The sequence below is a fragment of the Pangasianodon hypophthalmus genome, chromosome 18 (assembly GCF_027358585.1).
Source record: "Pangasianodon hypophthalmus isolate fPanHyp1 chromosome 18, fPanHyp1.pri, whole genome shotgun sequence".
In the NCBI taxonomy this organism is placed as follows: domain Eukaryota; kingdom Metazoa; phylum Chordata; class Actinopteri; order Siluriformes; family Pangasiidae; genus Pangasianodon; species Pangasianodon hypophthalmus.
The window spans coordinates 12,712,592-12,739,992 of NC_069727.1; the positions used below are offsets into that span (position 1 = coordinate 12,712,592).

The 27,401-nt window shown below is 38.7% G+C and overlaps 1 protein-coding gene across 4 annotated transcripts in view; it reads left to right on the forward strand.

Moving 5' to 3' along the window:
• Window positions 1-26,140, forward strand: part of usp6nl (USP6 N-terminal like) — a 65,839-nt gene extending 39,699 nt beyond the window's left edge. For 3 of the 4 annotated variants that reach the window (XM_034313024.2, XM_026922853.3, XM_034313022.2), the window contains 13 exons: window positions 807-880; window positions 3,668-3,750; window positions 6,152-6,191; window positions 7,866-7,946; window positions 10,993-11,100; window positions 13,159-13,268; window positions 13,539-13,587; window positions 15,895-16,015; window positions 16,768-16,862; window positions 18,486-18,551; window positions 19,514-19,613; window positions 19,714-19,866; window positions 23,567-26,140. In XM_034313024.2, coding sequence (XP_034168915.2) covers window positions 807-880; window positions 3,668-3,750; window positions 6,152-6,191; window positions 7,866-7,946; window positions 10,993-11,100; window positions 13,159-13,268; window positions 13,539-13,587; window positions 15,895-16,015; window positions 16,768-16,862; window positions 18,486-18,551; window positions 19,514-19,613; window positions 19,714-19,866; window positions 23,567-24,801 — 2,315 coding nt within the window. In that variant the 3' untranslated portion in view covers window positions 24,802-26,140. The remainder of the gene's footprint in view (window positions 1-806; window positions 881-3,667; window positions 3,751-6,151; window positions 6,192-7,865; window positions 7,947-10,992; window positions 11,101-13,158; window positions 13,269-13,538; window positions 13,588-15,894; window positions 16,016-16,767; window positions 16,863-18,485; window positions 18,552-19,513; window positions 19,614-19,713; window positions 19,867-23,566) is intronic. The other variant, XM_034313023.2, reaches the window with a different exon arrangement.
• Window positions 26,141-27,401: the final 1,261 nt, after the last annotated feature.

Sequence of the window (27,401 nt, forward strand, 5' to 3'; positions counted from 1 at the left end):
ACTCAGCATGTGTGTGTATGGGGTGCGGGAGTGGGTGGATGTGAGCTGGTGCAGAAACTAAACAGTAAGACATGACAAATTCTCTCTCAAAAAGGTTCATGATGTTCATCCATTTGAGTGTTTGGTTAACCTTTTATGGCCTCAGACGTCTCTCTTCACATCGCCCACATCTGAGGGTGGGCTGCAGTCCAGCACCTTGTACCGGTGCCCACCAACATGTAGGCAATTAAAGCACACTCCCTCCCTTCATCCATCCCTCGTTCATTCCATCCCTTGTTTGTTACAACACTGCATCTTCTCATTTTCCAAACTCACTGCAGGTGGTGAGAAGCAAAGAAGCAGTGCAGAGACCTAAGATCTGAAAGGAGGATTGCTCTGGCTAATGAAGGTCCCCGGTTCTGAGAAGCAAAAACACACACACACACACACACACACAAGGGCACACAAACTGTCAGGAATCTAATGTGTTCATTAGGTGAGACATTTCCTGTCTGTGGTCACTGTGGTTGCATTAATTAGATCCAAGAAAATGTGTGTGTTTGTGTGTGTGTGTGTGTGTGTGTGTGTGTGTGTATTTTTTGACTATGTGTGGCTTATACCTGCATTGAAATACACATAAACAGAGGCATGGCTCTGAAGTGGGACATTTCCTGTGTACGTGGTTGCATTAATGAGGTGTGTGTGTGTGTGTGTCAGGTTTTTTTTTGTCTTAATGTAATTACATGCACTTGTACATAGTGTTAGTTTTTGTTAATGATAAACTGAACCATGCCGCTCTCTTTCTCTGTCTCTCTCTGTCTCTCCAGCGTCTGACGGAGAGCAGGATGCCGCTGTGAAGTTGGATCAGGAACGGGCTGAAATCGTAGCCAGATATGACAAGGTGAGAGTGAGGATCAGACTCGCATTGTTCACATTCCCAACCAATCCCACATTTTTCCGATCACACAGAGAGACTTCATCCCATCCAGATGTGCAGCTGCTCTGAGCTGTAGAGCCGTTACTGTTTATCTAGTCCTGGATTTCAGAGGTTTTTGTGTATGTAGTGCAGAGCATTAGAATATTAATGAGCCTGTAATGTTATACTGCCACAGACAGAGTGAGCTAACAGTGTGTTGCTTTCTTATTTTAATTTTATTTTACTTTCTTTAATAACTCTGATGTCATATTATTGTTTTATTATCATCCTGAGTTGACAGGCATGCAAACACCCCACCTACCTCTACATTTGTGACTTATTCATTTTATAGAAAAGCAACATTAGAGACACTTTATCAAAATGTTGGTTGATGATAAGGAATCACTTTGATCATGCACATCAGTCTCTGTCTCGTCACCTGAAGTACATGTGACTCACAGCTTTTAAACAGAAGCCTCATCATCGCTCTTCACACCACTGATCTCTGTTCACTTGTTTTTTGTCATATTTAGCTTTGTTACAAACTTGGAAACACATGGGTTGTGACATCATGCCAGGGTAGAACCTACATAGTACTCTGTATGTATAGTGTAACTAGAGAATTTCTTTCCTACTATTCAGTTTCTATTCTGCTATTTACATATTTTCTATGTAAAACAATAGATAGATATAGTATATACAATAGATTTTGAATAGTTATTGATATTTACAATGAAGACAAATAATCTGTCGTCTTTTTTTTCAGTAAACTCCCTTTGTGCTCCAAAAACATTCATTTTTATTCTCTTGGAACATTATAATCTCCTGATGGTAAATATACCGGGTCTCCTGGTGACTTCAGTTATGGTAATATTTATGCAGGTAAATTCAGACATTGTCTACACACCTGCTTAAAACAATTTTCTAGGCTCCCTAATCAGATTATGTTTTTGTCAGTTACATTTACGGCATTTGGCAGATGCCCTTACCCAGAGTGACTTACAGTTATCTCATTTATAAAGATGAGGGTTGAGGGTTAAGGGCCTTGCTCAATGGCCCAGCAGTGACAGCTTGGCAGCGCTGGGATTTGAACTCACGACCCTTCGATCAGAAGTCCAATGTCTTAACCACTGAGCTACCACTTTCCCCCAATTCTCTGTGTTGTCCTGTAAAGCAAACATGCCAGCGGTTTGAAGCTGACTCAGCACTCATCTGCTACACGTACACCCCACTTTAAGTGATGTTCATGATTTTATCCAGAAAATGTAAGTCCTCTATGTAAGCACTGTCTGTGGTTAAGGTGCTGTTTCCTCCGGTCTCGTCCATGAGAGGGGTGGGGGATCTTTTCGTGGATACTATTAAATGGTTAATTGTTTGGTATTTATGTATTTAAAATTAGCCAGAAACGGCATTCCACATTTATACATATATTATATTCCACATTAGTTCTGCGTTAGTGTTGTAGCAGGCTGGGAGTCTCAAATGCATGTCTGTCAAGTCATGTTTGGTTAGAATATTAGGTCACATCTGAGATTGGTCAGATCAGTGAATAAAATAACAGTAGATATGTAAAGATAGAAACTTTTGTTATAACTGGTTGTGATCCTGTTAACAGAGTTAAGCCATGTCTATTATGTGCATTGATCAAAGTTCTGCAGGTCTTTAATAGACTTAAATACACACACTGCTAATGACTCTGTGTGTGTGTGTGTGTGTGTGTGTGTGTGTGTGTGTGTGTGTGTGTGTTCATGTTTGTTCAGCGTACGACTACGGCAGCAGCTCCTCTCTGTGACTGTAATGACATTAGTGGAATCAAATTAGACACAGTGTGTGTGTGTGTGTGTGTGTGTGTGTGTGTGTGTGCGCACAGATGAAAACAGAGCAGCAGTCTTCTTAGTCCAGCCCAGATCATTCCTGTAGCCTCACTTAATGTGTGCTTGTGTGCTTTATTTATAAGAAACCTTCTGTACTTGTGTGTATGGAAGTGTGTGTGTGTGTGTGTGTGTTTGTGTGTAATGGCAGGAAAAGGCTGTGGTACATTTATGTTGGAAAACCTTCAGCTGTTGTGTCAACTTTGCACAACTCTGTCTTTGAGACACTTAAGAAAACGACTCCTGTGCAAAGACAAGTTGAAGACAAGCAACTTTTCACAAGAATCCTGAATCATCTCGGAAATCTTATCTGACATAGGAAAATGTTTAAAATGTTGTCAATCCCTAGCTTATGGTGGTGCTGCTTTGCAGAACATAGCTGCTTCTGATTTCATGTCAGACACACCAAACATTTGTTTGACATAAAAACATTTTTCTTTTCTCTTTCTTTCTTTCTTTCTTTTTTTTTTTTACTTTTTTTTTTTTTTTTTAAACTTTTTTTTAATAAATAAATAATTCTGTATGAGTTATTGTGATGTGTTATAAGTTACTACATTAAAGTTAAATATTAAATATATTTTTTACATGTTCGTGACTTTTAGGGACTGAATTTGTGTGTCCAGCCCAAACTTGTACCAAGGCCACTCCAGTACATGACACTAAATAACTAAATAAAATGCACACACACTGCACATTTCCATGCATCTGATATTAATATGCTTGAATATTTATGAGCGCATTTCACCTTGGCTGCCTGCCTTCAATCTAACAGGCCGGCGTGTTTTTAATACCAAGCCTGTGACACACACACACACACACACACACACACAGACACACACAGACACACACAGAATGTGTGAACAGATCTGTACTGCTGACTTTGTTTCTTCTTTCTCATCAGGGTGTGGAAGGTGGTACGGTTGAGCCGTGGGAGGAGGCGAACTATGACCTCTACAGAGTGGTGGACCGCTTCGGCTTCCTGCAGTAAGAGACATAACTCACAGACTGACCTGGCAGTTTTATTCCTCTTTATAGACTTTTACAGAGCACTCTACTTATCCTTACCCATCTTTACCCTACTGTACTTCCTATATACCCTTTATACACCTGTATCATACTCCACTATAATCTTTCTAAATGCTAAATATTTTCTTCTGTATTTCTCTTCTCTGTACTACTCCGTACTCTTCTATTCTCCTTTATACTTCTCTGCACATTTCTGTCCTTCAGTACTCATTTACTCTTATATATATCTACTTGTATATAGAGTATATTCTTGACACACCTCTGTACACCTCTATACTCATCTACATTTTTCTATACTCCTCTACACACCTTTGTACTCCTCTACGCACCTCTGTACTCCTCTACTCATGTCTGTACTCCTGTAAACACCCATGCTTTTTTTTTTTTTTTAACACACTTCTGTACTACTCTACACACACTACATACCTCTCTGCTCCTCTACAAAAGTCTGTATACACCTGTATAGTCCTGTGTATACACACTTCTATACACCCTTACAGCCTGTTCTCTTCTGTATACCTCATTTGCTCCTTCTTCCTCTGCCAGGGAGGTTTGTGGCTTTCCCAGGCTTCTTAAACAGCAGAGTACTATGGGATATTTATAGGGTGCCACATGTGGCTGGCAGAGCAGGAAGCCACAATCATAGGCTTACAAAGAAAAAGGGAGTGTGTTCTGGCAGTGGGACAGACAAGAGGATGTTAGAATGTTAGAGCGCGTATGCCTGTGAAATGGTAAATAACAGGTGGAAAAGGGTAAGGTTTTAAGAGAGGGTAATGTTAAATACCCCTGCTGTGAGAGAGGTGGGTGGGATAGACGAAGAAGGGAAGTGAACAATTATCATCTAGGTAAACAATGGAACAAGGCAGCTACTGACTTCGCAGCACCCAACACTTGCCACACTGGCTACAAGATGGAATGTCTGTGTGTGTGTGTGTGTGTGTGTGAGAGAGAGAGAGAGAGAGAGAGAGAGAGAGAGTGAGAGAGAGTGAGAGAGAGTTAAATTCCCTCATCAAAACAAAACCATGGATACACAGAATACTCATAATGCAATTCACAGATTAAAATAGAGAGTATAGTGAATAAGCAGCACATCCACAATGGACTAGTGATGGTTAATGTGCTCTAGTGCATGTAGAATGGGACACATCAACAGTGCCCTATTGAGGGCGATATATAGGCCACCCTAACACCAACAAACAGATTATGGATGTGTCCCAAACCACACTGCTTCTTCACTGTACTGCCTATTTTAATCTGTGAATTGCACAGACATTCCATATGATGTTCTCTCACTTCTTCTAACCAGTGTAGCAAATGTTGGCTGCAGTAAGGTGAGTTGTTGTCTTTTTGCATGGACTGACGTGTACTGATGCCTGTTGTCCAAAACCATAGTCCATATTCTCTATACAAGCCAAACTACAAATACCTCACCTTAGTCAGTCCACTGTGTGTCCCGAATGACACCTTTTCCACTGTAAAGACTATAAAAACCATCACATGTGTATTATGTGGCATATAACTGAATAGGGTGCATGAGACACGTCGGCAGTGGACTGATGATGGTGAGGCGTTTGTGGCGGTGTTTATGTGACTGTACTGCCACTCAGAATTATTGTGTGCATAATCCAAATAGTTTTTTTTTTCTGTATTAGTGTTATTTCCAAAAGGAAAGTGCATCAGTTTGCAGTGGCTTCTGGTGCATTCCTGAGGTGTACAGTGATGTTGATTCAATCCCTCATGTAACAGCAGTCTGACAATCTTCGCTTTATCTGATCATGAGTGAGGATTTAACCAGGGGGAAGGACAGGGCAAGTTAAAGCTATGGCTCGAGTCAGTATTAGACAGCACTGCTGTAGTGTCCGCTCTCGTCCCTGCTATGAAGCGAGACCAGATGACCCCAAATGTCTGACATGGAATGTTATCATTTCCTGTTTGTGTTAATGTCAGTGATTCCTCACTTTGAACCCGGTTGAGCCGAGTGGCGTCACGGGTGACCCGTTGTCATAGTGATGTTAATTTATCTAGCGAGTCCACTTCCTGTGGAACAGATTGTTTCCCTTTTTTGGTCCACAAGTGCCTACGTGTGACCTCAGCAACATAACAGTTAGATGATTTATTGCTTTGTACTAGTTCCCCTGTAGAACCACCACTCCAGTGTTTTATATAAAGTTACTGGCATAAAAGTATATTTGCAGCTTTTACTGGGACATGTTGTGATTTTCGAGATATTTCTTTGAGGAAAGCAAAATAACAATTGGAGGAATAATTTTCCTGTTGACAGAATGATGAAATGTTTGTTGCAGTTTTGTTGAATTAATGTCTGAAGTGTGTGTGTGTGTGTTTTTTTTTATTTTTTTAGTGAGAATGAACTTCCAGCCTCTAATGCCTTCGAGGAAAAGGTGAGCACTATGATCCTGCTACACTTAAAAATCTAAGTTTGGTTTTATGTCTGTTAATCAACATCTGAATAATAATAATAATAATAATAATAATTCTTATTTTCATTCTTATTATTAGCAGTAGCAGTAGCAGTAGTAGTTGTCCAAACAGCTGTGTCACTGGAAGGCTTCAAACGACGTCTAAGACCTACCTCTTCCTGAAGTTCTTAAATTAGCACTTTAATGTAAACACCAAAAAAGTGTTGTCTGTGTGCTTTTCTTACTATATTACCTCACCAACAGAGTTTATAGACGGATGATATTCTTAGTCTGTGACCTAGTGAACCGGTATCTGGATGTGTTTATTGATAGAGACTTAAAACCACTTCTGTACGTCGCTCTGGATAAGGACAAATGCCATAAATATAAATGTATTATTATTATTATTATTATTATTGTTGTTATAAATTTTACGTTTACAATTTACTCAGTTGATGCTTATTGTGCATAATTACTTTTACACAAATTTATTTTTTTTAAAGTAGTAAACCCTCTGTATGAAACTAAAATCTGTCTGAATATCTTGCTTGTTAATTATTATTATTATTATTATTATTATTATTAATAATAATAATAATAATAATAATAATAACAATTCATATTATTTAATAATTATTTATTTAATAAATTCATATGGTAAAACACTCCATTCTAACACCGTGCTATTTGATGTGGTCCCTTGGCAACACATGACCTTCAGCTAGAAAGAAGGAATTTATTTATATATGGGTTTGTGGATTTACTCTATTCCATTCTATGAAATATTTAAAAAAAATGCGATCAAATAAATTAACAAGTAAAGCTGTGCTGCAGTTCAGTTTTACCTGTGAGGGGAGTTATGTGATTACCGAAGAGATCGAAGAGATTCATGTAATAAGGTGTAATAAGTTCCAAGAAAATGAGCTTGTGTAATTCTTTGCAAACACAGAGCTCCCTCAGTAATGGTACTCCTATAGTAATCTGCTAAGTAGACATGGCTATGTGCTGTTTATGTTGAGGAAGGGAGGGAAACGTGACATTCCGGGTCTGTGCTATCAGGGGTAATTTGGGAAAATTGCACAGATACTTTATCTTGTCGGGAATAGTCAGGTAAATCCCTTACGAATTATATCACCGAACGTACTCTGGTCAAATGAATATTTTAACAAGCAATGACCAGAAAATCACGGTCTCCAGAGACTCCTCAATTGACCAGTTGACGATATCTGATGTTTCAGATTCAGACTAAGTTGACAGGAAACACTGGCATGCCTTCTAAAATGCTCTGGACCAGACTGCAGTAATGGTGAATAGCACTGGATACTGAGCAGTCATCAGCTTTTCATTTGCTGTTTTGATGTGTCAAAATATAGTGACTGTGAATGCCATAGCATATGATTTATACCATTTTCATTCTCACCAAGCCATTTAGTGAGCCCTTGGGCTCTGTGGCTTGAGCTTTGTCATCTTAGAAGAGACCACTCCCATCAGGATAAAAGTGCCTTGTTATATTCACTGCATAGTTCAGTCAAATCTGGTCTAAATGGACAAACAAAATGTTGCTGCATGTTTTAATGAATTAAAAAACTCCATGTATGTTATTGTTCAATGGTGTTATGTGTAAATTGTTCAATGATATTTGTATTTTTCACTCAGCAAAAGCAGCTGGAACTGGAGAGGACAGAAAAATGGTTGAAGATGCTGAAAAGCTGGGACAAGTACAAGAACAGCGAGAAGGTCTGTGAGAGAGAGTGTGGAGAGAGAGTGTGTGAGAAAAAGTACGTCTGTGTGTGTGCGTCTGTGTGATAAATGATTGATAAATCTTGATAAATGATTTAATCGTCCCGAACCAATAGCTTAAAAAAAGACAGGAAAATAAGCATTTCCACCGTGTCAGGTTTAAGGAAAGTATAAGAAGGTGCAGTAATATCTGCTGTGCGGTTGAGAACTGCTTGCCAGCAGCGGCAGTTGCGAAAACTCAGCTGGATGGTGGATTTTTAACTGCTTCTGCAGTAGTAGTACAAAAAATAACAGTACATTTTCACCATAAACCTTTTCCAAATTGGGTGTCCACATGGCCAACGTTTTTACTTGTTGATCTGCTGCATTTGAACGCATCTGAAGCTTCCACACGATACATTGCAATTTCAGTTCTTCAGGCAAAGATTTGATATTGTATGATACCACTTTATCTGCTATATGATATGATATGATACAATTTTGAATCTTAGGCCAATTATTGAATATTTGACAATATCATTGGATCAGATACGATATAAGACGATTCGCTAGAATGGCCTCCATTCGAAATCATCCAATTATTACGCTCTTAGTATATACTCACTTCCATTTATATTATGTTTAACATTATGTTGTAAAGTGTTAGATTTGACGCTTTGTTGTATACCTGTTAAACCTTTTTAGGTCAAATTATTTGTTCACACAAGCCTTCTTTGAGTATGTGTACTGAATTTAACAGTAACTGCTCTAGCAGAAAATGAACGTCCTGCTGAATATATAATGCTTTTGCAGTGTGTGTGTGTGTGTGTGTGTGTGTGTGTGTGTGTGGTGTGAATGGTGCAGCACTGCTTTTTGGAACTTGAGGGCATGACAAGACAGTGTGTTAGTGTGGAAATGTAGCAGGAGGAGAGACAACGAGTGAGAGAAAGACAATCCTCCACACATTGCATCATCGTAGCAAACATCCCCTAGCTCTTTTTACAATTGTTACTAAACAGGTTTATATAAATCCAGGTCTAGACCCCTAATGAGCAAACCAGAGGCGACATTGGCAAGGAAACACTCCCTAAGACAACATGAGGAAGCAAGCTCATGAAGAACCAGACCGAAAAATGGAGCCCAGCATCTTTAGGGTGACACTGGATAGTGGGATTTTGATATGAAACTAATAAATTAAGGTATAATAACACTTGAGTTATACAAAGGAAAGGCAAATCAGATTAACTGCCTCGATAATATACAGGGTCCCGACATGTTGTGAAAGTCTTAATATGAGCATAGAATGATATATTAGCTTATAACCTAATAATCACAGAAGCAGATTTTGGAAAGCGTCAGTCACTGCTTCCAGAAAAGATTATTCACTGCAGCAGGAACGTGAATTATACATGCAAAATGACCTCATGAAAAAGCAGCAGGAACCACAGTAGTGGTAGTGTGTCAGGTTTATGCACCAGCAACTGCATCATGTCATGCAGGTCTGGAAGCAGAGAAAGCCCACGGCAGGAAAAGTGCCTTAGGATCACACACTGTTTAGGCAGCAGGAGCTGAGAAAGAGTGCAGAAAGAAAGATAGATAGACATGCTTTATTTTCATATATAGTATAAGTATAGTACAGTGAAAATCCACTTGCAGTAAACACTGTACTGTCAACTCTATATTAGATATATGAATACATTATTTGGATTGAACAGACAATGTGTTCTAAACGGATATGGATTGGAGGTTGAGGCTAGAGATTTAGTTGCTTATTGTTTCCTATGTTCTGTGTAACTATTGTTCCTGCTGCTTTCAGGTCATCCTGCAACTCTTTTCCAGTGACTGCGGGCTTCTCTCTTACCTTCTTTATCATTAGCCTGAGAGTGCGTTGTGAAAGCTTGCATGGCACACGTGTCCGGGGACGATTAGTTGTGGTTCCATGAACTTTCCACCTGCATATTAGCGAACCATTTGTACTGACAGGGTTGTACTGTTTACGGTCTTTGCTATGGCTCTGTAGCTTTTTCCATTCAAGTATTGTTTAATAATGCATTATAAAAGATATTTTCAAGGGCACTAGTGCCTTTTTTCTCGATGATAGTGCTTACGAAATGGAATGGAGTTGGAAGTAGGACTGTAATGGATTCATGGTATGATAACTTAGTTTAAAAAAAAAAAAACTCACGGTTTCACCGTATCACGGTTTTAAGTGGCTGTTTATAAACACAAACCTGGTTTCTGTCTGGTTCCTGTCTGGACTGTTCATTTACAGGTAGATGGTAGTAGACAGAAATGCATTTTTATCAGTATTTTGAAAAAGTTAGTAGTGGGGTAACCATCCAGTTATACACTGTGACACTGTAACATCCTTAGAGCAGCTTGGATTGGATGGAAGGTATATGTCTGGTGTTACCAGCCTGTATTTTAGTTAACACAGAGCATATATACGGTAATCATATTTCAAGAGGATGTGATGCTAACACAAATATAAACTTTAGTCAAGTTATTCTTGTGTATAGACCCGTCAGCTTAACCTCGCCGGGCTAGAAAAGATGCCCCAGCATGGTGCTCAGTTTAGAAACGCCCCAGTTCTGTACCGACCGGGAGAGCGGACATTCTGCAACGTTTTCAACTAAAAGAGGATGACAGTGATTTGAATTGCGTACAGTAATAACAGTGTGCGTCTTGAAGAGCCATATGCATCCCATATATATCCTGAGCAAAAATATCCCTGATTGTAATGTTTAGTGTTTAATCATATGATGGCTCAGGCAACGTGAGCGGTGTTTCCCGTAAAGCTGAAATGAAACCTAGACATATCTAGTGTGATTTTAGTGCAGGAGATGGAGCAATAAGCGCAGATCCCCTCATGCTAACCACTTATAAAGCATATGTAGTGCTTCAGCAAGGCTTATATTAGACAAGAACATGCACACTGTGATATAAAAATACTCATACTGCTGTTCATCTTATTGTTGACAGATGTGCTAGAGTTCTAACAAATTGTAGCAAAGTGTAAACTGTGTGTGTGTGTGTGTTTGTGTGTGCATGCATGCATGTGCAGCTGGTAAGGAGGATCTATAAAGGAATCCCACTACAGTTTCGAGGACAGGTCTGGTGTCTCCTCCTTGATGTCCCCAAAATTAAAGAGGAGAAGAAGGACTTCTACGAGGTACACACACAAACACACACCTTCCTGCGTACTTATTAAAGGAAAAGTCCCCTCCCCCTTGTGTGTGCTTGTGTGGCATTCTGATGTCTCAGAGTCACATTGTTAACAAAGTTACAGTGGTATTTAATAGGAGAAGATTTTTCAACAATCTTAAATATGTATGTGTGATAATTATCAGGTTTCACTGTTAGCAAAATAAAAGAGCAAGAAAGTTTTCTAACTCACCATTTTCTAGCAATATTTAATCTCATATTAATGAGAAATCCAACAGAGAAGTAGTGGAGACAATAAAAGATGGACTCCAAGTACCAGAATGCAATATGGCTATATAACTGTACGGGTTACAGCAGGGACTTGGCTCAGCTAGTTAGGGTTCTGTGAGAGTTTTATGACAAGCATGATGGAGTTGAGCTGATCTGTTTGAGTGTACAGATGAGAGAGCTGAACACAGTAAAGGACTTAACTTGGAAGTGGGAAGTCAGAACATTTTCAGCCTCCATGCACTACGTCGTGGGGAAAAAAACATGGCCTCCATGTTCATCTTTGTTCTCAAATCTAGCAAGCTAACTATGATGAGTATCAGTATATTCTCCTGAGTATCAGTATCAGTATGAGTATCAGTATATTCTCCTGAGTATCGGTATCAGTATGAGTATCAGTATATTCTCCTGAGTATCGGTATCAGTATGAGTATCAGTATATTCTCCTGAGTATCGGTATCAGTATGAGTATCAGTATATTCTCCTGAGTATCAGTATCAGTATGAGTATCAGTATATTCTCCTGAGTATCAGTATCAGTATGAGTATCAGTATATTCTCCTGAGTATCGGTGTCAGTATGAGTATCAGTATATTCTCCTGAGTATCAGTATCAGTATGAGTATCAGTATATTCTCCTGAGTATCAGTATGAGTATCAGAATATTTACCTCAGAACAATGAACTGTATAGTCAATATTTCACAAGCAAATATGTCTGTATTTTGATTGATTTAAATCAAATACTTGTTTTTACAGTATAACTCATATAAAGGTAAAAAAGGGCTACTTTGTTTACTGTTGATGCTGTGTGCAGCCATGTTGATTTGATGTCACTTGCTGAACTTGGAGTTGAGGAGACCTTCACGAGGGGGCATTTATTTATTTTTTTTGGTGTTTCCTAGTCGGAAGTCGGAGATTCAGTCGGAGATTTAGATTTAGTCAAACGTAGCATCTGACTAGCATTCCGCTGGTGCCAGTAGCACCAGCTAGACGAGTTGCACGGCATTGTGCGTAATGTAGGAAACCATTAACCAGAGAAAAACTTGATGAAAGACTGCTGAAAAACAGTCTACACTGAAGTTCATTATAAAACAAATATTTGATGCCACTGAATGTTACATATTATTTTATATTATTATTATTATTATATTGTAAAAAGTGATGGGCAAGTCATCCTGGATGTATTTGTTTTAATACACACTTAATGACCCATTATGGAAAGACCCATTCACACACCTACTCAATGGCTCCTTTAACAGGTTTTACTTACATTTAGGTCACTTTGTAACTGTACAACTATACCTACAGTTGTATACCTGCAAAATGCAATATATGTAGATACACCTGATAAAACAGTGCTGTATTAATTTTTGCTTATTAAGACACATCCAGCTGGTACACACACACACACACACACACACACACACACATACACACACACACACTGAATTGTGAATTCTCGCATTCATAAGCAGCCATCCTGAATCTTCCCTCCTGTAGTGTAAAATGCAGTAGTTGTGTGTGTGTGTGTGTGTGTGTGTGTGTTTTTACTAGTCCACAGAGAATACACTCACCAGTAATTTTCCGACATGGTGCAGTTGGAAATGAATCATATATAAATATATTTGCACATATGCATGCGTACGTATGCGTATGTATGCGTACATTGACAGCTCTGTGGACTACTCCTCTCTCTGCTATAAGATTCCTATTTGAGCTGCAGTGTTGATTTAATTTAGCTAAAGTTCATTTTTATTAATGAGATCTCCCTGCCTGTCTCTCTTTCTCTCTCTCTGCAGAAGCTGAAGATGAGAGCGAGAGATTTGTCCCCCGATATCCGTCAAATAGATCTGGACGTGAACCGCACATACAGAGACCACATCATGTTTATGCGCCGCTATGACGTCAAGTGTGTGATAAACCTTGTAATAAAAGGGAAGGGGGAATAGAAAGGGAAAGACAATGAACGTTATACAGACAGGACTTGAGAGTACAGGGGAGTAGAGTACAAATTGCTCGGGTTGTGTTACGAATGTGCGATGCCTGTTTTGCTAAAATGCACCCATACCTATACACACACAGGCAAACAAATTAGATGTGTGTGCTAACTGAGCTTGTTTCTCATGTTTGATTAACAAAGACTGTTTGATTATTGAAACACATATATGTGTGGTTACAGGCAGCAGGACCTGTTCCACGTCCTCACGGCCTACTCCATGTACAACAGGGTGAGTCACTGCAACATCTGCACCATCCTCAAGTTCACTGAGACTCGCAGACTTGATTCAGAGTAGATCTCAATTAAAGCTAGGATTAAGATTGTTGTTCTGAAAAGGAATTGCATTAATTTGGTTAATAAGTGTATACATACAGAGAGAATGAGAGAAACTGAACTAATCTGATGTAATTCCTTATGTGTATGTGAGCACAATATGGCTGCCTTGCATGTCTTGTGATTGTTTGTCTCCTTGTTTGTGAACGTCCCAAAAAATTAATGCGAGGGACAGTACAGCACTATGTGACATAATTCCTGGAGCAGTTTGTACGAATTGTTGCACCCACAACAACGACGAGCTGGTTTGTGTTAGTATAACATTTACAGTGATATTTACATCTCAGAAATAGTTGCCCTGAAATCACATTTTACAGATCAACAAAACCTACACGGCTACATGGAAACAGCACTGAGCTGCCCTCTAGTGGACATCTGCAAGTTTACACATACACCATTCTCTTTTTTACAGCTTTTTTATAATTCACTATATAATAACTGAATAACTGCTGACAACCGGCATCCTCATCGTCGCCATGCCAACTTTATGCATATTTCTGTTGCTGTGTTATGCAACGCATCAGAGGCATGATGGCAGCAGGCTTCAGGACAGTCTGTGTCTTGTGTTCACATGCAAAACAAGATCTGTGTCAGTTAACATTATACTTGTTCACAAGAATTTGTCAGTGAATCAGATTCTTAACAAAATATCACATTTGATCACAGTGTTGGTACATTTCTACTTCAGACACACAAAACAGGCATGAAAGATGGATATGTGAACAGAGCTGCTCATGAATGCGTAGTTCAAATGAAGCATAACACTGTATAGAGAATTACAGGCAGAGATAGATAGATAGATAGATAGATAGATAGACCGTGAGGGAAATTATGTTACAACAGCGTAAAGAATCACAGTAAAATTAAAAGCAGAATTGCAAATCTATAAAAAAAAAAAACACACACACTGAATATTAAATACAAATATGTACAACATATTTGATGTGCAAAAATGGCAGTGAATAATATATACAACATATGTATGGCATAAACAGTATGTGCAGATGGTTGTGCAGTAGTGTGTTCACCTATCACACAGAGATGAGCTGTTGTACAGTGTTGTGCTGAAAGGTAAGAATGATTTCCTAAAACGTTCTTTATGGCAGCGGAGCTGAATGGGTCTGTTGGAAAATACAAAAAAGTTACAGAGAGTATATAGATAGATAGATAGATAGATAGATAGATAGATAGATAGTGAGAGAGATATCTGTGACAGATATATGTGTGGTGGTCTCTGAAAACCCTCCACATGGTGAAATTCAGACATTTTCTACAAGTAAATTTTCAGCATCCTGGCTGGAGTGCAGCATCACCGACGTTTAGGCAGCCGGTGTCTGATTACAAACTGAATTGATTAGGCTTATGTCTGTTTTGCTACAGCACACAGCAATCAACAACTTGATCAAAGCCTGCCATTCCTCGTGTGAGCAAACAGTTCCTCACACTTAGCAAACAAGGTTTTAGACATCTTTAGACAGACTGACTGGTTTTACCACCATGTTTGTTAAACTGGCTGCTTACCCAGCATGATCTCTGCAGGAAGCCTAGGCTAGATTAAAAACTAAACAAACATTTCCATGTTTTTCTGTTGAATTATATATACGGTTTCTTAAAATTAAGGTGTCAAAGTATATTTGGACAAAACATGATTATTATTTTTTTTTTTGCCTTTTTTGGCTCGTTGCCAGAATTAAGCCACAGTGACATCTGACAGGTTTTCTCACACATGTACGAGAGAGAGAGATCTGGTTCTTTAATCTCTTCAAGGAAGGATTTTGAATTCCCTACTGATTGTGTCTGGGTCTCTCAGTGCAAATCATCAGTTTATTTTGAGGCATGCTGGGTGAGCTGCACATCCTTAATGAAGCAAACTCATTAGTTTGTATTCAGTGAGAGGACGAATTCATGAATATCAAGCTGCTGCATTAGAATATATAACACACTGGTGCACAATTCTGGAGCTGCATGTTCTTGGCAGGTCCCAGAACTCATTTGGGTTCATTTCTGACTCATGAATTAGCGTAAGAGCAACTTAAAATCTCGCACAATTCAGGAAACAGATGTATGAGGTGTACTAAGCTAAAAATACTGCTATTGAAATTGTTCTCTGTACATAACAATACCCTACAATTGTTCGTTGTGTGTGTGTGTGTGTGTGTGTGTGTGTGTGTGTGTGTGTGTGTGTGTGTGTGTGTGTGTGTAGGAGGTGGGCTATTGTCAAGGTATGAGCCAGATCACTGCTCTCCTCCTGATTTATATGAATGAAGAGGACGCATTCTGGGCTCTGGTCAGACTGCTATCTGGACAGAAACATGCGATGCATGGTACACACACACACCTCTACACAAACAATTTATACAGGATACACATATGCACACATTATAGACAGCTATAACACAGCTTATACAACACTTACATTCAGTTTTTTAAAAAAAATCTTGAGACAGATTTCACAACATTAGAATAAGCTCATGTGGGGTTGTTCATTGACTTGTAAGCTCATTGACGTGTTCTAAAATCCTGAATGAACCGTTACTATATTTTGTGGTGGACTTTGAGTAATAGGTGTATTTATATTGATTTTGCTGGCAACTTGTTGCACCAGAACTAATTTAGGGGTTTCACAACAACAGGGGTGAATACTTATGCAATCACAACTTCTATGTTTTTTTTTTTTTAATATAGTTTTGCAAACTATACAGATTTTTCCACCCAGTGCAATATTATGGGTTATGTTGTGTATGACAGATAGTCCTAATTATCTCAGTTTTATTTCCAGGTTGTTGCAATACAAAATGCAAAGCATTATAAATGCACAAAAATCCTTGTATCCCTGGAGCTACAACTTCCAAATAGTTAGCAATGAAAATATTCCAGGTCAAACAGACTTCTATTAATAATTAACAACATTAGCCTCATAGCTCTGGCACAGAAGGAAGCAGCAAATAGCACACCATGTCCTGACTGTTCAGCTACATTTGGGTTAAGTGACACATTTCATTTAGGCTGAACTGATCCTAAATGACATAATGGCATTAAAGTGTGTGTCTGTGTGTGTGTATGTGTGTGTGTTCAGGATTTTTCGTGCCAGGTTTTCCAAAGCTGCTGCGCTTCCAAGAGCACCATGACCGCATCCTGAAGAAGATGATGCCTAAACTTAAACAACACCTAGTAAGACACACACACACACACACACACACATTGATGTTAAATCTGGATTTTATAGTTGAAATATTTCGTCAAAGAATCTACTTACAGGTTCATGTAGAGATCATAATATAGATATAAATCATGTGTTTTAGAATATTACATGCTGCACTAACTGTTTGAATATTGTTTGTGCATCATATCAGATCATAAAACATGCATAATTTAATCAGTATGTTCATAATATGAGCAAGGAATAACTCAACAGGGCATGCAGTACGAGGAAAATACTCATCGACGGGGTGGTGTGGTGTGTCCCAGAGTTAATTAAAATGTCCCGAAGTGTTTTATTCCTCTTATACCAGCAATTTGCAGACACTAACAATTTTTTATACATTTATTAAAGCACATGTCATACCTTTTTATGTATTAATAGCCACATTTTATGTTGTGGAATGTCCACGAAACAAGTTAGTTCCTGGTATCACTTATGTTACAGCAATTTCTCTCTTTTAAAGTTAATAAAATAAACAAACAAACAACCAAAAAAACATAATTGATGTTACAGAGAAACCACAAAGCACAAAGCCCCCTATCCTGAAGACTTTCTTGTGTTCGTGTTACAGCTTTATCTCCGATTGTTACAAAGCATTGACACTGGAGACTCCTTCCAATGTCACTTCACAGAAAAGTTCACTATATCTATGATTACACATATTTTTAATATGGAGCATCTGCCAGACATGTCCCTGTGAATTAGCTGTTAATGTAGAAATGATAAGGTATTAGAATAAGTGCATTAATATCAGAATTGAGAATTCAAAATAGTAAGTGTAATTCTTAATTTTATAGCACTTTTTTAATTTTAAGTCTGAAATCCCAGCGTTATTTACGTATGATATTATTATAGAGAAGATTAAACGATTAGTAAATAAGGTAGAATAAAGCAGATCAGTGAAATAATCTGCAGTCGTTAAGTCAGTCACTGAACATTGATGATTGCTACCTCGCTACAGTTACGGCTGTGGATCATGAATCATGAATGACTTTTGTTCATAATTATTTGAGTTATTATTTTCTCTTATTTTAATAATTTCATGGTTATGTCTGAAAAACACCTCAGTAACATAAGCTAAATGTCAGTGGATGATTAATTAATAGGTAAGTTAAGTGATGAAAGGAAACATTAATAATAAATTGGAACTCATTAGTCTCAGGGGGATCTTGTGTGTGTGTGTGAGAGAGAGAGAGAGAGGGAGAGAGAAATAACTGATTCACTTAAGCTAATTATCAAGCCTCTTGTGAGTAGTGTAAGCTTTGCATGTACAATAGCATGTAACAAACTGCTGAGGCAGTGACTGCTTATTGTAGCAAAAATATTTATAGTGTATGGTGGAATTTCTTACAATTGTTGTTATTTTTATAATTGTATAATTGTAATGAACCCCAGGAAAATCTGAAGCAGCAGAGTTATTTTTTTCTTCCATTTGTACAGTAAACACTGTTGTATGGAAACTAAACACAGGAATAAAATGTGAAGGTGTGAGAGTAGAGAACTGTAGGGTAGGTCAGAAAATGTCATAACAAACAAATGCTTCTTTAGTATGCTATGTGATAAGTGTGTGTTGTGTGTGTTTCCCTCTACAGGACAGCCAGGAGGTTTTCACCAGCCTCTATACCATGAAGTGGTTCTTTCAGTGCTTTCTGGATCGTGTAAGAGACTCTCACACACTGCATTCTCAATCCAATCAGAAACTGGTGGTAATGTGTTACATGACATTAGGCCTGGAACTATATAATAACATATAATAAGTATAATAATTATTTCCGACATTAAATGCCACCTGAGACTGCAGCGGTGGTGCGAGGATTCAGGTATTCAGTTAGGGAAACCTCTAACTTGGTGGACTTGGTGAAACAGACTGAGAATGAAAGACAGAGGGATAGATAGATATGGACAGAGAGAGATAGTAACATGGACAGAGACATAGAGATGGACAGCAGAGAGAGAGGGAGAGAGAGGAGGAAGTAGAAAAGTAGAGTGTGAAACCGAGAGACACAGAGAGAGAGAGAGATGGACAGAGAGAGACATAGAAATGGACAGGAAGAGAGACATAGAGACAGAAAGACAGAAAGAGGGAAATGAAGAGACACATAAGGACAAAAAGGAGGAGACAGAGAGAGATGGCCAGACAAACAAAAAGAGACAGATAAATAGAGAGGCCGGGAAGAGAGAGAATTTGAGAAAAAGAGACCGAGGGGTATAGAGAAAAACATACAGAGTGAGGGAAACAAGTAGGGAGAGATAGAGCGACAGACAGAGAGAAAGAGACACATTAAGAGATTGAGACAGAGGACTCTGCTGCATTAGGAAGAAATTTTTGTGACACTATTTTCCATTTCACGGTATACCATCATGCCAATCTATCAGCATACCTCTAAGAAGGTTAAATAATGTGGCTCCGCCTATTGCCACACCTTGTGGGGCGGGGCTTCTCCACAGCACCCGTTGCTTATGAATAATTAATAAGGACATTGAATGGAGAAGTAGGCCAATGATAAAACAATGACCTTTAACAGACGAAATCACCTCCTACCACAGAGTGCACATTTCCTCTGTCTCTGGCCTTCTTTAAGAGTGTGTGTGTGTGTGTGTTTTCTATTCTGTTTGACAGACCCCTTTCACATTAACCCTCAGGATATGGGACATCTACATTCTAGAGGGAGAGAGAGTTCTGTCTGCGATGTCCTACACCATCCTCAAGCTCCACAAAAGTAATGGCACCTCTGTGTGTTTGCGAAATTCATTGTATGCAACCATTTGGTCACCGTAAGTACAGTACAGTACAGAGTGTGTGTATGTGTGTGTGTCCAGAGGCCCTGATGAAGTTCTCTATGGAGGACCTTGTGGAGTTCCTCCAAGTCACTCTCTCGAAGGATTTCTTTTTCGATGATGACTATGTAATCGAACAGCTCCAGAGCTCTATGTCTGAACTCAGACGCTCCAAACTAGAACTTCCTCCTCCAGGTAACGCCCACATTCTCACATGTGGTAGGGACCAGAGTGCTTCACGAGCTTACAACAACTATTATGAGATATTATTGAATGTTTTTTTTCATTATATAACCAGTCATTGGCATTACACACACACACACACATACACAAAAAGAAAAACCAGGATTTGCTTTCTGCTCAGTGTTGAGACATTATTGCGATATTAATATATTTTGTAGTAGTGATTGAGAGTCTCATATTCTTCACATACACATACGCACACATGCACAAACACCGAAACCAAAATATATATACGTGACTGCTACAGTGCATTATTTGTGTCTAATCTTCTGGGTTCTAATTTAATTTTCGGCATCTGGTCTAATCTCATTCTTGTCTTATCTACTTTTTTCCCCTTGTCTAATCATCTCACTGACTTTTGTTCTTCTTATCTATTTTTCTTCTTATCTGATCTTCTCATGGAACCACCTTGTTCTCGTTTTTTTCTCATCTGATCTTCTCTTGGATGCTTCTCACTCTTGTTCTTCTCGTCTGATCTTCTTGACTAAACTTCTCAATCTTATCTAATCTGTCTGACTCTTGATCTTCTCGTTTTCTCCCTCTGAACTGAACTCGGCTCCAGTCAACAATAGTGCAGTTGGGAAAGGGGACAAAACCCCCTCCATCAAACACAACCGGTGGGCAACGGTGTCTGTCTGTCAGTCATCCTCCTGTGTGTCCCACGCCTTGCCCTCTGCACCCTCCGAAATGAACACACTCTCATGCTCGTACACATCCTACCGTCTGTCCTTTTCTCAGTAACAAAGCCTCTATATGTGTTGTTCTTTTTTCTGTGACATTTATGTCCCCTGAAAACCCCAGAAATGTTTCATGAACACTCGACTGTGTGGTTAAAGAGCATTTTTAAAGCAGACCTTTTCAGAGCAGGATAAGATTATTAGAATCAGGATCTCTGATGAGGTGAGGACAGATGAGGGTAGGTAATTAGTAAGCGTGTGTGTGTGTCCTTACTATTTATACCACATATCATTTCCTGACAGTATAATGGCCTGTCTCATGGGTAGCTCTATGGGGAGGCGCTCAATCTGTCGTGTACTAAAAATAAAATCTATTCAAAGACTACCAGAACAGTAATATCCAAAATCATCGCTACTAGAGGTGGATGATGATAATAATAATAAAATAATAATAATAATAATAATCAAATAAATAAATAAATAACATGTCGAAAAAAGTTACAATATTACAAGAAAATATTAAAATTTTGAGAAAAATAGTTCAAAGATCATAAAAAATGTATACAGTGAAGGGAAATAAGTATTCAGACACTCTTGTTTTTGTTATTTAATATACTTCCAGTGCACATTCCATGGGACACAATTCGGAATGGGATGTCCAACAAGATCATATAGGTGTGCTGGTCAAGTGTCCACATGCTTTTGACCATATAGTTTGGTTAATCTAGTGGATACATACTTTTTTGTTCACATTTTATAAGTAAAAAGTCAAAAGACAGTATAAGTTTAAGTTTGCGTGTATGTGTGGATATATGCAATGGAAGTGGATATTGAAGTGGATATATGCAGTGGAAGTATATTAAATAACAAAATGTGTCTGAATATTTCTTTTCCCTCGCTGTCTATCTGTTTCGCTATGGCACGTAGCTGTCCAGCAGCTTGATAAAAGCGTGACAGTCATTCTGTGAGGAAACTGAACGCAGCAGAGGAGCCTCTCTAACTGAGTCAGTATCAGATTTTAAATCTCACAACTCTGTATGTTAGAAGTGCACAGTACATGCATGACTGATGGAGGGAATTTCTGAGAATTTCTCATGGCAAAACATACACTTCTCTCAGGTTTAAATGCTTTTAGAAATAAAAAGTATTATTCAGCTGAATAAAGAGTCGTATTAGTTAATGATAACTGGATCCTACTTTGTAATCAGGTCAGTGATAATCACCTCCAGTCCTCTCAGCACAGGCCTCAGTGTCAACGCGACCATCCATGTGTGTGTCTGTTTTATCTGTTTCTGCTTCACACATGAATATTGTGTACCTGCCGTGTGTCACCTGTATGCTCACGAGAAGCACTTCTCAACACATCCTGCTGTGTTTTAATTGGGCCTCACATGATCTTTAATGACTTTGCGATCAGTGTTTGTTCCCAAGTCTTGTATTTGATGTGGTGAGAGCTGTCGCTTGACCTTTTCCCCCCTCACAGTGAATGTGGATACTAACGTTTTATTTTGATTCTCTGAAGGATGTCCCGCTGCATGACTGCTTACACTTCACGTTTTGTTTATTTATTAGTTTAATAGTATTGGTTTTGCAGAGCTGTGTGTTATTATGAAATGAGGTTGGTTTCCAAAATGCATTCTACACCAAATCTTCACTTTTGTTTATATGAGTTAGCTGAATGCTCATGAGTTATGTGTAAAAATTGTATGTGATCACATTACAAGCGAATATGTTTGTTTACATGGTTGAAAGAGGAAGAGTTTCTTTGCAAAAATGTGTTATCTGTTATAGTTCTATTTTCTGTAGGCTGATGATTTTGAGAGCGTTTAAGAGCAGGCTGTAACGTAAAGTGCCAAGAGGGTCACACCAGAGGCAGAGTGAAAGGGCAAACACATAAACATTACCTCAGCATTTAATTTAAATCCTAAATTATTCATTTTAAATTTTAATTTATTTTCCTCAGAAACCTATTGGTATTTTAAAAGCATTAGTATAATATTTTTGACTGTTTTGTGGAGTAATGTTATGTTAACCTTTTTATAAAAGATAATTTTGCTGATTCAGGTGTTGCTATCCATTACTATTAATTATTCATTTTTAATGTTTCATTTTGTTATTACATTAAGTAGATATTCAATCTCATGGGATTTTGTTGTTTCTGATGGAAGTAAATAGATAAATAGATTATTTTTTTTAAATTAAAAAGTGTGTTATTAATATATTCGAATACATTTATATTGTCCTTGCACATGCCTGTGCTTAAATTAAATTAAATAAATTTAAAGAACGTAGTGTAAAGTACTAATTTTCATGACAAAATTCTCTAAAAATGGATATACAACTTTTTGGAATGAAACTCTTCAAATACTCCAGTGTTTTTCAACCTAATCTTTAGTCAGTATAGTGCATCTGTAGTGTGATTAATGTAAAACCTAATGTAGATGATGTAAAACCTGTTTATTCGAAACTCACTTATAATGCTAATCTATGGGCAGTTGTTGAGGAATCAATAAATGTTTATGTGAGACATGTTTTATTAGATGCGTTCATAAATTCTTCAGTCAAAGGTAATTGTAAACTGAGGTGTAAATTTTTATAATTCACCATTTTAGAAACGTGACGATTTTTCAGAGTGAACAGTCTGATGGTGCTTTAGCGAAACTTAAGGGAGAGCAAAATTACTGTATATGGTATTGGTCTACACAAATACTATACAAAAGACATACTTTCTTGTTTGTCTTATTGTGGATCAGTTGTCGTCTATAGCTGCATTCGAGTAAACAGGTTTTTTCATTCTTTTCTCAGTACAGGAAAATGTGTTGAAGTTCTTGTCAGTGGTAATCTCACACACACTACAGACATGTCGAATAGAGACAGGGTTGAAAAATGCTGGAACATTTATTCAGAGGTTGAAGTACATGTGATCTTTGTCATTTTCTGTGCTCTGATTAGCTTTTCTATGTTCTCCTGTATAGGTAAAGACGAAGAGTTTCCTACAAAGCCGCTGGGCCAGCTTCCACCAGAGCCTGAGGGATTGGCGAAAGAGAAAGCCAATCACATCGCTAATGGGCGGATGGAGGCTCTGCCCTCTCCGAGCACAGCCACAGAAACAACCGTTTCAGCAAACGGAGAGAAAAAAGACTCAGTGGATAAAACGCCACAAAAGGCAGAGAAAAGGGGGGAGACCAAAGAAGCCACGCCCCCTGAGAGCGGAAAACCGCAAGTGTCATCGAGTCAAAACTCGAATGTGGGTCCCAGTGGACGGAGAGACATTGGGCCACGCTGGGTAAAACCGTCCGAGGGCAGGCTGGCGGCCATGATGGAGGGCCACACGATCCTCAGTAGCACAGTACCCTCTTCTCCTACCATATCATTGGCCAGTGAACAGCCGCGGCATCATCGTCCTCGCTCCCGAGGTTTCGTGTCCGGCTCCAACCGTGGCTCCAACGCCTCACAGTACGACAATGTCCCATTGTCCGATGGAGATGTTGCAGACATTCCGGATTTTACGCACGTTTCAGAACCTCATCAGTACATGGCACCATCTGTTAGACATGGAAGCCCTACAAGGCCCCCTAGTGGTGGTATCACTGCTCCAACTTTCAGAATTCCTAAAAATCCACCTGTACACTTGATGTCTGACCCTCGCCAGCCTTTACACTACACACAAGGCATGATGCCTGTTTATTCGCCCTATCCACCCAAAATGCAGCCGGAAAACAGAGCGTATGGAACGGCATATGATGAGAGGGCATACGGTACTACAGTGCGCTCCACACCCCCAAATCGCTCACCAGAAAAAGTGATGATGAATAACAGCTACGCCACGCACCGGCGCCAGCCAATAAATGTCGATTTTGTAGGCCAGATGGACAGCCTTGTTGAAAGCGGGCATTTCCCGAGGCAGCCTACTCGTCACGTGGATCAGCGCTATGAGAGGCAGTGGCAAGGCCAAGGCTGGTATGGTGAGATGGACGTGGATGTGGCGTCCCTGCGCACTCCAGGTGGGTTACCCCGCTCATCAAGCTTTCAGAAAGCCCAGCTCTCACCTGTACACCCCGGTCAGGAATTCACCTTCCCACCAGTGCCCGTCTCGGACAACATGATGCACTACAGAGCCGTGACTGGCAGGAAACAGATGCCTACGGTGTTCGGAGGAGTTCATTACCGACAAGAGGCCTTTGCCATGCAGGAGTCCATGCTGCTCTGAGAAAGAGAGAGAGATACAGACAGAAAGAGTGAAAGAGGATGTGATATGGTGAGAGAAGTTGAGATATGGTCCAAAAGAGGGAGAGAAGTATGGTTAGAGTGAGTGAGAGAGATTAAGATATGGACTTAGAGTGTGAGTGAGAGATATGGAGTGAAAAAGTGAGAGTGTTAGAGAGAATTAATGATGGATGGATGGAAAGTATAATTGCTGGTTATCTAGAAACGTGTGTACGTGTGTGTGTGTGTGTGTGTGTGTGTGTGTGTGTGTGTGTGCGCGTGTGTGTATAATCTGTTTGGTTTGTTTAGTGTGTGTTTACTCGTTGTGACTCTCTGCCCTCAGCGTCTTTACTGAACCGACATGGCAGGTCCCACCAGCTCCAGGTGTTTATACTGATCAACCGTCAAGGACTGACTAAAGATTTTTTATTTTTTTATTTGTTTTCTTCGCATAAATAGCCTAATCCTTAACAGCAACACTTTATTTTCAAAAGTTTTACATTTAAAATTGTACAGAAAATTTTTCCATGTATTTAACCATGCTTGTCAATAGCATGAAGAAAAAACTAATTTTTTCCCATATTATTTTTAATAATTTAGTTTTCCATAAACATACGATCTTTATATGTATATACTGTATACATGTTTTTGAGCTCAGTTTATTATATAGGGTTGTGAATATAAAAAGAATGAGCTAAGATTAGAACAAAAAAAGTTCCTGTTATAAATATTTCATTTTTGCACGAACCACAAAATGTAACTCTTTTCCCCAGTATGGAGAGATTTCTCTCTCTCAAGGGTATATGCAGTTAAAAAGAGGTGTACGTCGTACCTGTGCCAGTCTATCGAGTTTGATAATCAGACGGATCCTGAATTTTGCCGTCTTTGTTCCACCTCGCAGTAAAACCCTATAATGAGCATCAGTGCAAATCAAACATCCAGCTTATCACACTCTGCGAAGTCTTTCCACAGCGAGATCAGATCAGGATTAGAACAGCAGAAATGTCCAGCTAGATCTCTGTACACGGATATAATCACAGCACACACTCAGGTTAGAGAAGCTTTTGTCACTAAAGCTGCTTTGGAAGAGAAAGAACAGCATGAAAACACCATCATCAATGCAAAAAAGCTATATCTTTATATATAAATAATTTATTTAGTTTTATTTAGTCAACATACATGAGCTGCCAGTTTATTAGGAACTTGTAGGTAGAGGTGTTTGCGGGAATTTTTTTATTTTTATTTTTTTTTTAAATCCCAATCCCACCTGCTCCCGCAGTTATTATTGTTTTCATCTGCCTGACACATTTTCTGATGAATTTAGTTGCTTCTGTTACTTAAAGTGCAAACAGAATTAGTAATTTATACTACCAGAGTAAAGCATTTACATAATATGAATGAATGAAAGCAGTAAATATGTCATCCAGCGCCTGGTGAGCACTATAACATGTTGTATAGAATGTGGTCTTTCTTTCTCATGCCAGCTTTGTATCTGACAGCGTGCAACAAAGTAAAAACTTCCCATTCCCAGCCCTTTATATTGGGTCCCAGGGTTCTGGAGGATCCCATTCAGAATGGACACCTCTACTGCTACCTGTAGTCACTGGCCATTTATCCTGGGTTCTCCCTTTTTATTAATAGACGGGGTAGAGAGAGAGCTTTCAGTGAGCTTTGATAAAGCTACACAATGCAGCTATATACACCTTGTTTAGAAAAATAAAGTTACCCTTACCCTTAGAAGTTCTTATCTTGGACCGTATTCTGAAAAGGAAACCCTCTGTTGCAGGGTTCTACAGAGAACCTTTATAGAAATACACCAAAGGAAGCTTTAAGATGCTAGACAGAACCTTTTTAGTTGTACCTAATAAACTGGCAACTCGGTGTGTATGTGAAATAAGGAGTACTGTGTTTTCTTGTTTTTAAATCAAGGTTAGTGCTGTAGTCAGAGAAATCAAAATCAGCAAGCAACAAAAATCTAACAGTAACAGCGTGTTTGACAATTTCGACTATAAAAATGTTAATTTTTTACAGGCAAAAAGAACTGGAGAAGAATTGATCTCGGAAGGGAAGGCTTTACTCTTCTGAAAATGTCAGGAGCAGATTATTGCTTTAGATAAGTGGAAAACAGAACACATCTTTGAACAATATCATTTAAATTAGTTCAAGTGAATGTTATTATTTAGTGTAAATATATTATATTTCAATACACAAAAACTTTTTGAAAAAGTTTCTGTCGCTCCCCCTTAAGCAGAACGAGCATCTGTCTTCTGTCTGGAGCATCTTTCATTCCAGAAAATGCAGTTAGTGCAGTTTACTTCAGTAATAAGTGTAGAGATTATAAAAGTACTGCAGAAACAGTGATGGAGAGAGGACATTTCCTGAGAATGTGTGTACGATTCTGCAGTTTTTAGGTTCCATGTACTACATAATCATGCAAATGGTTTAGTTTTATTTGTGGAATTGCTCTGTTTTGTGCAATGGAGTGAAAAAATGTTTTCATTTTTTTTTTATTGAGTAAATGCTACATTCAAAGTGACACATTCCTCTGCATTAGCCTGGATGCTAATGACCTACAGTCTGGAACTGCTAACATCTTTTCTGGCA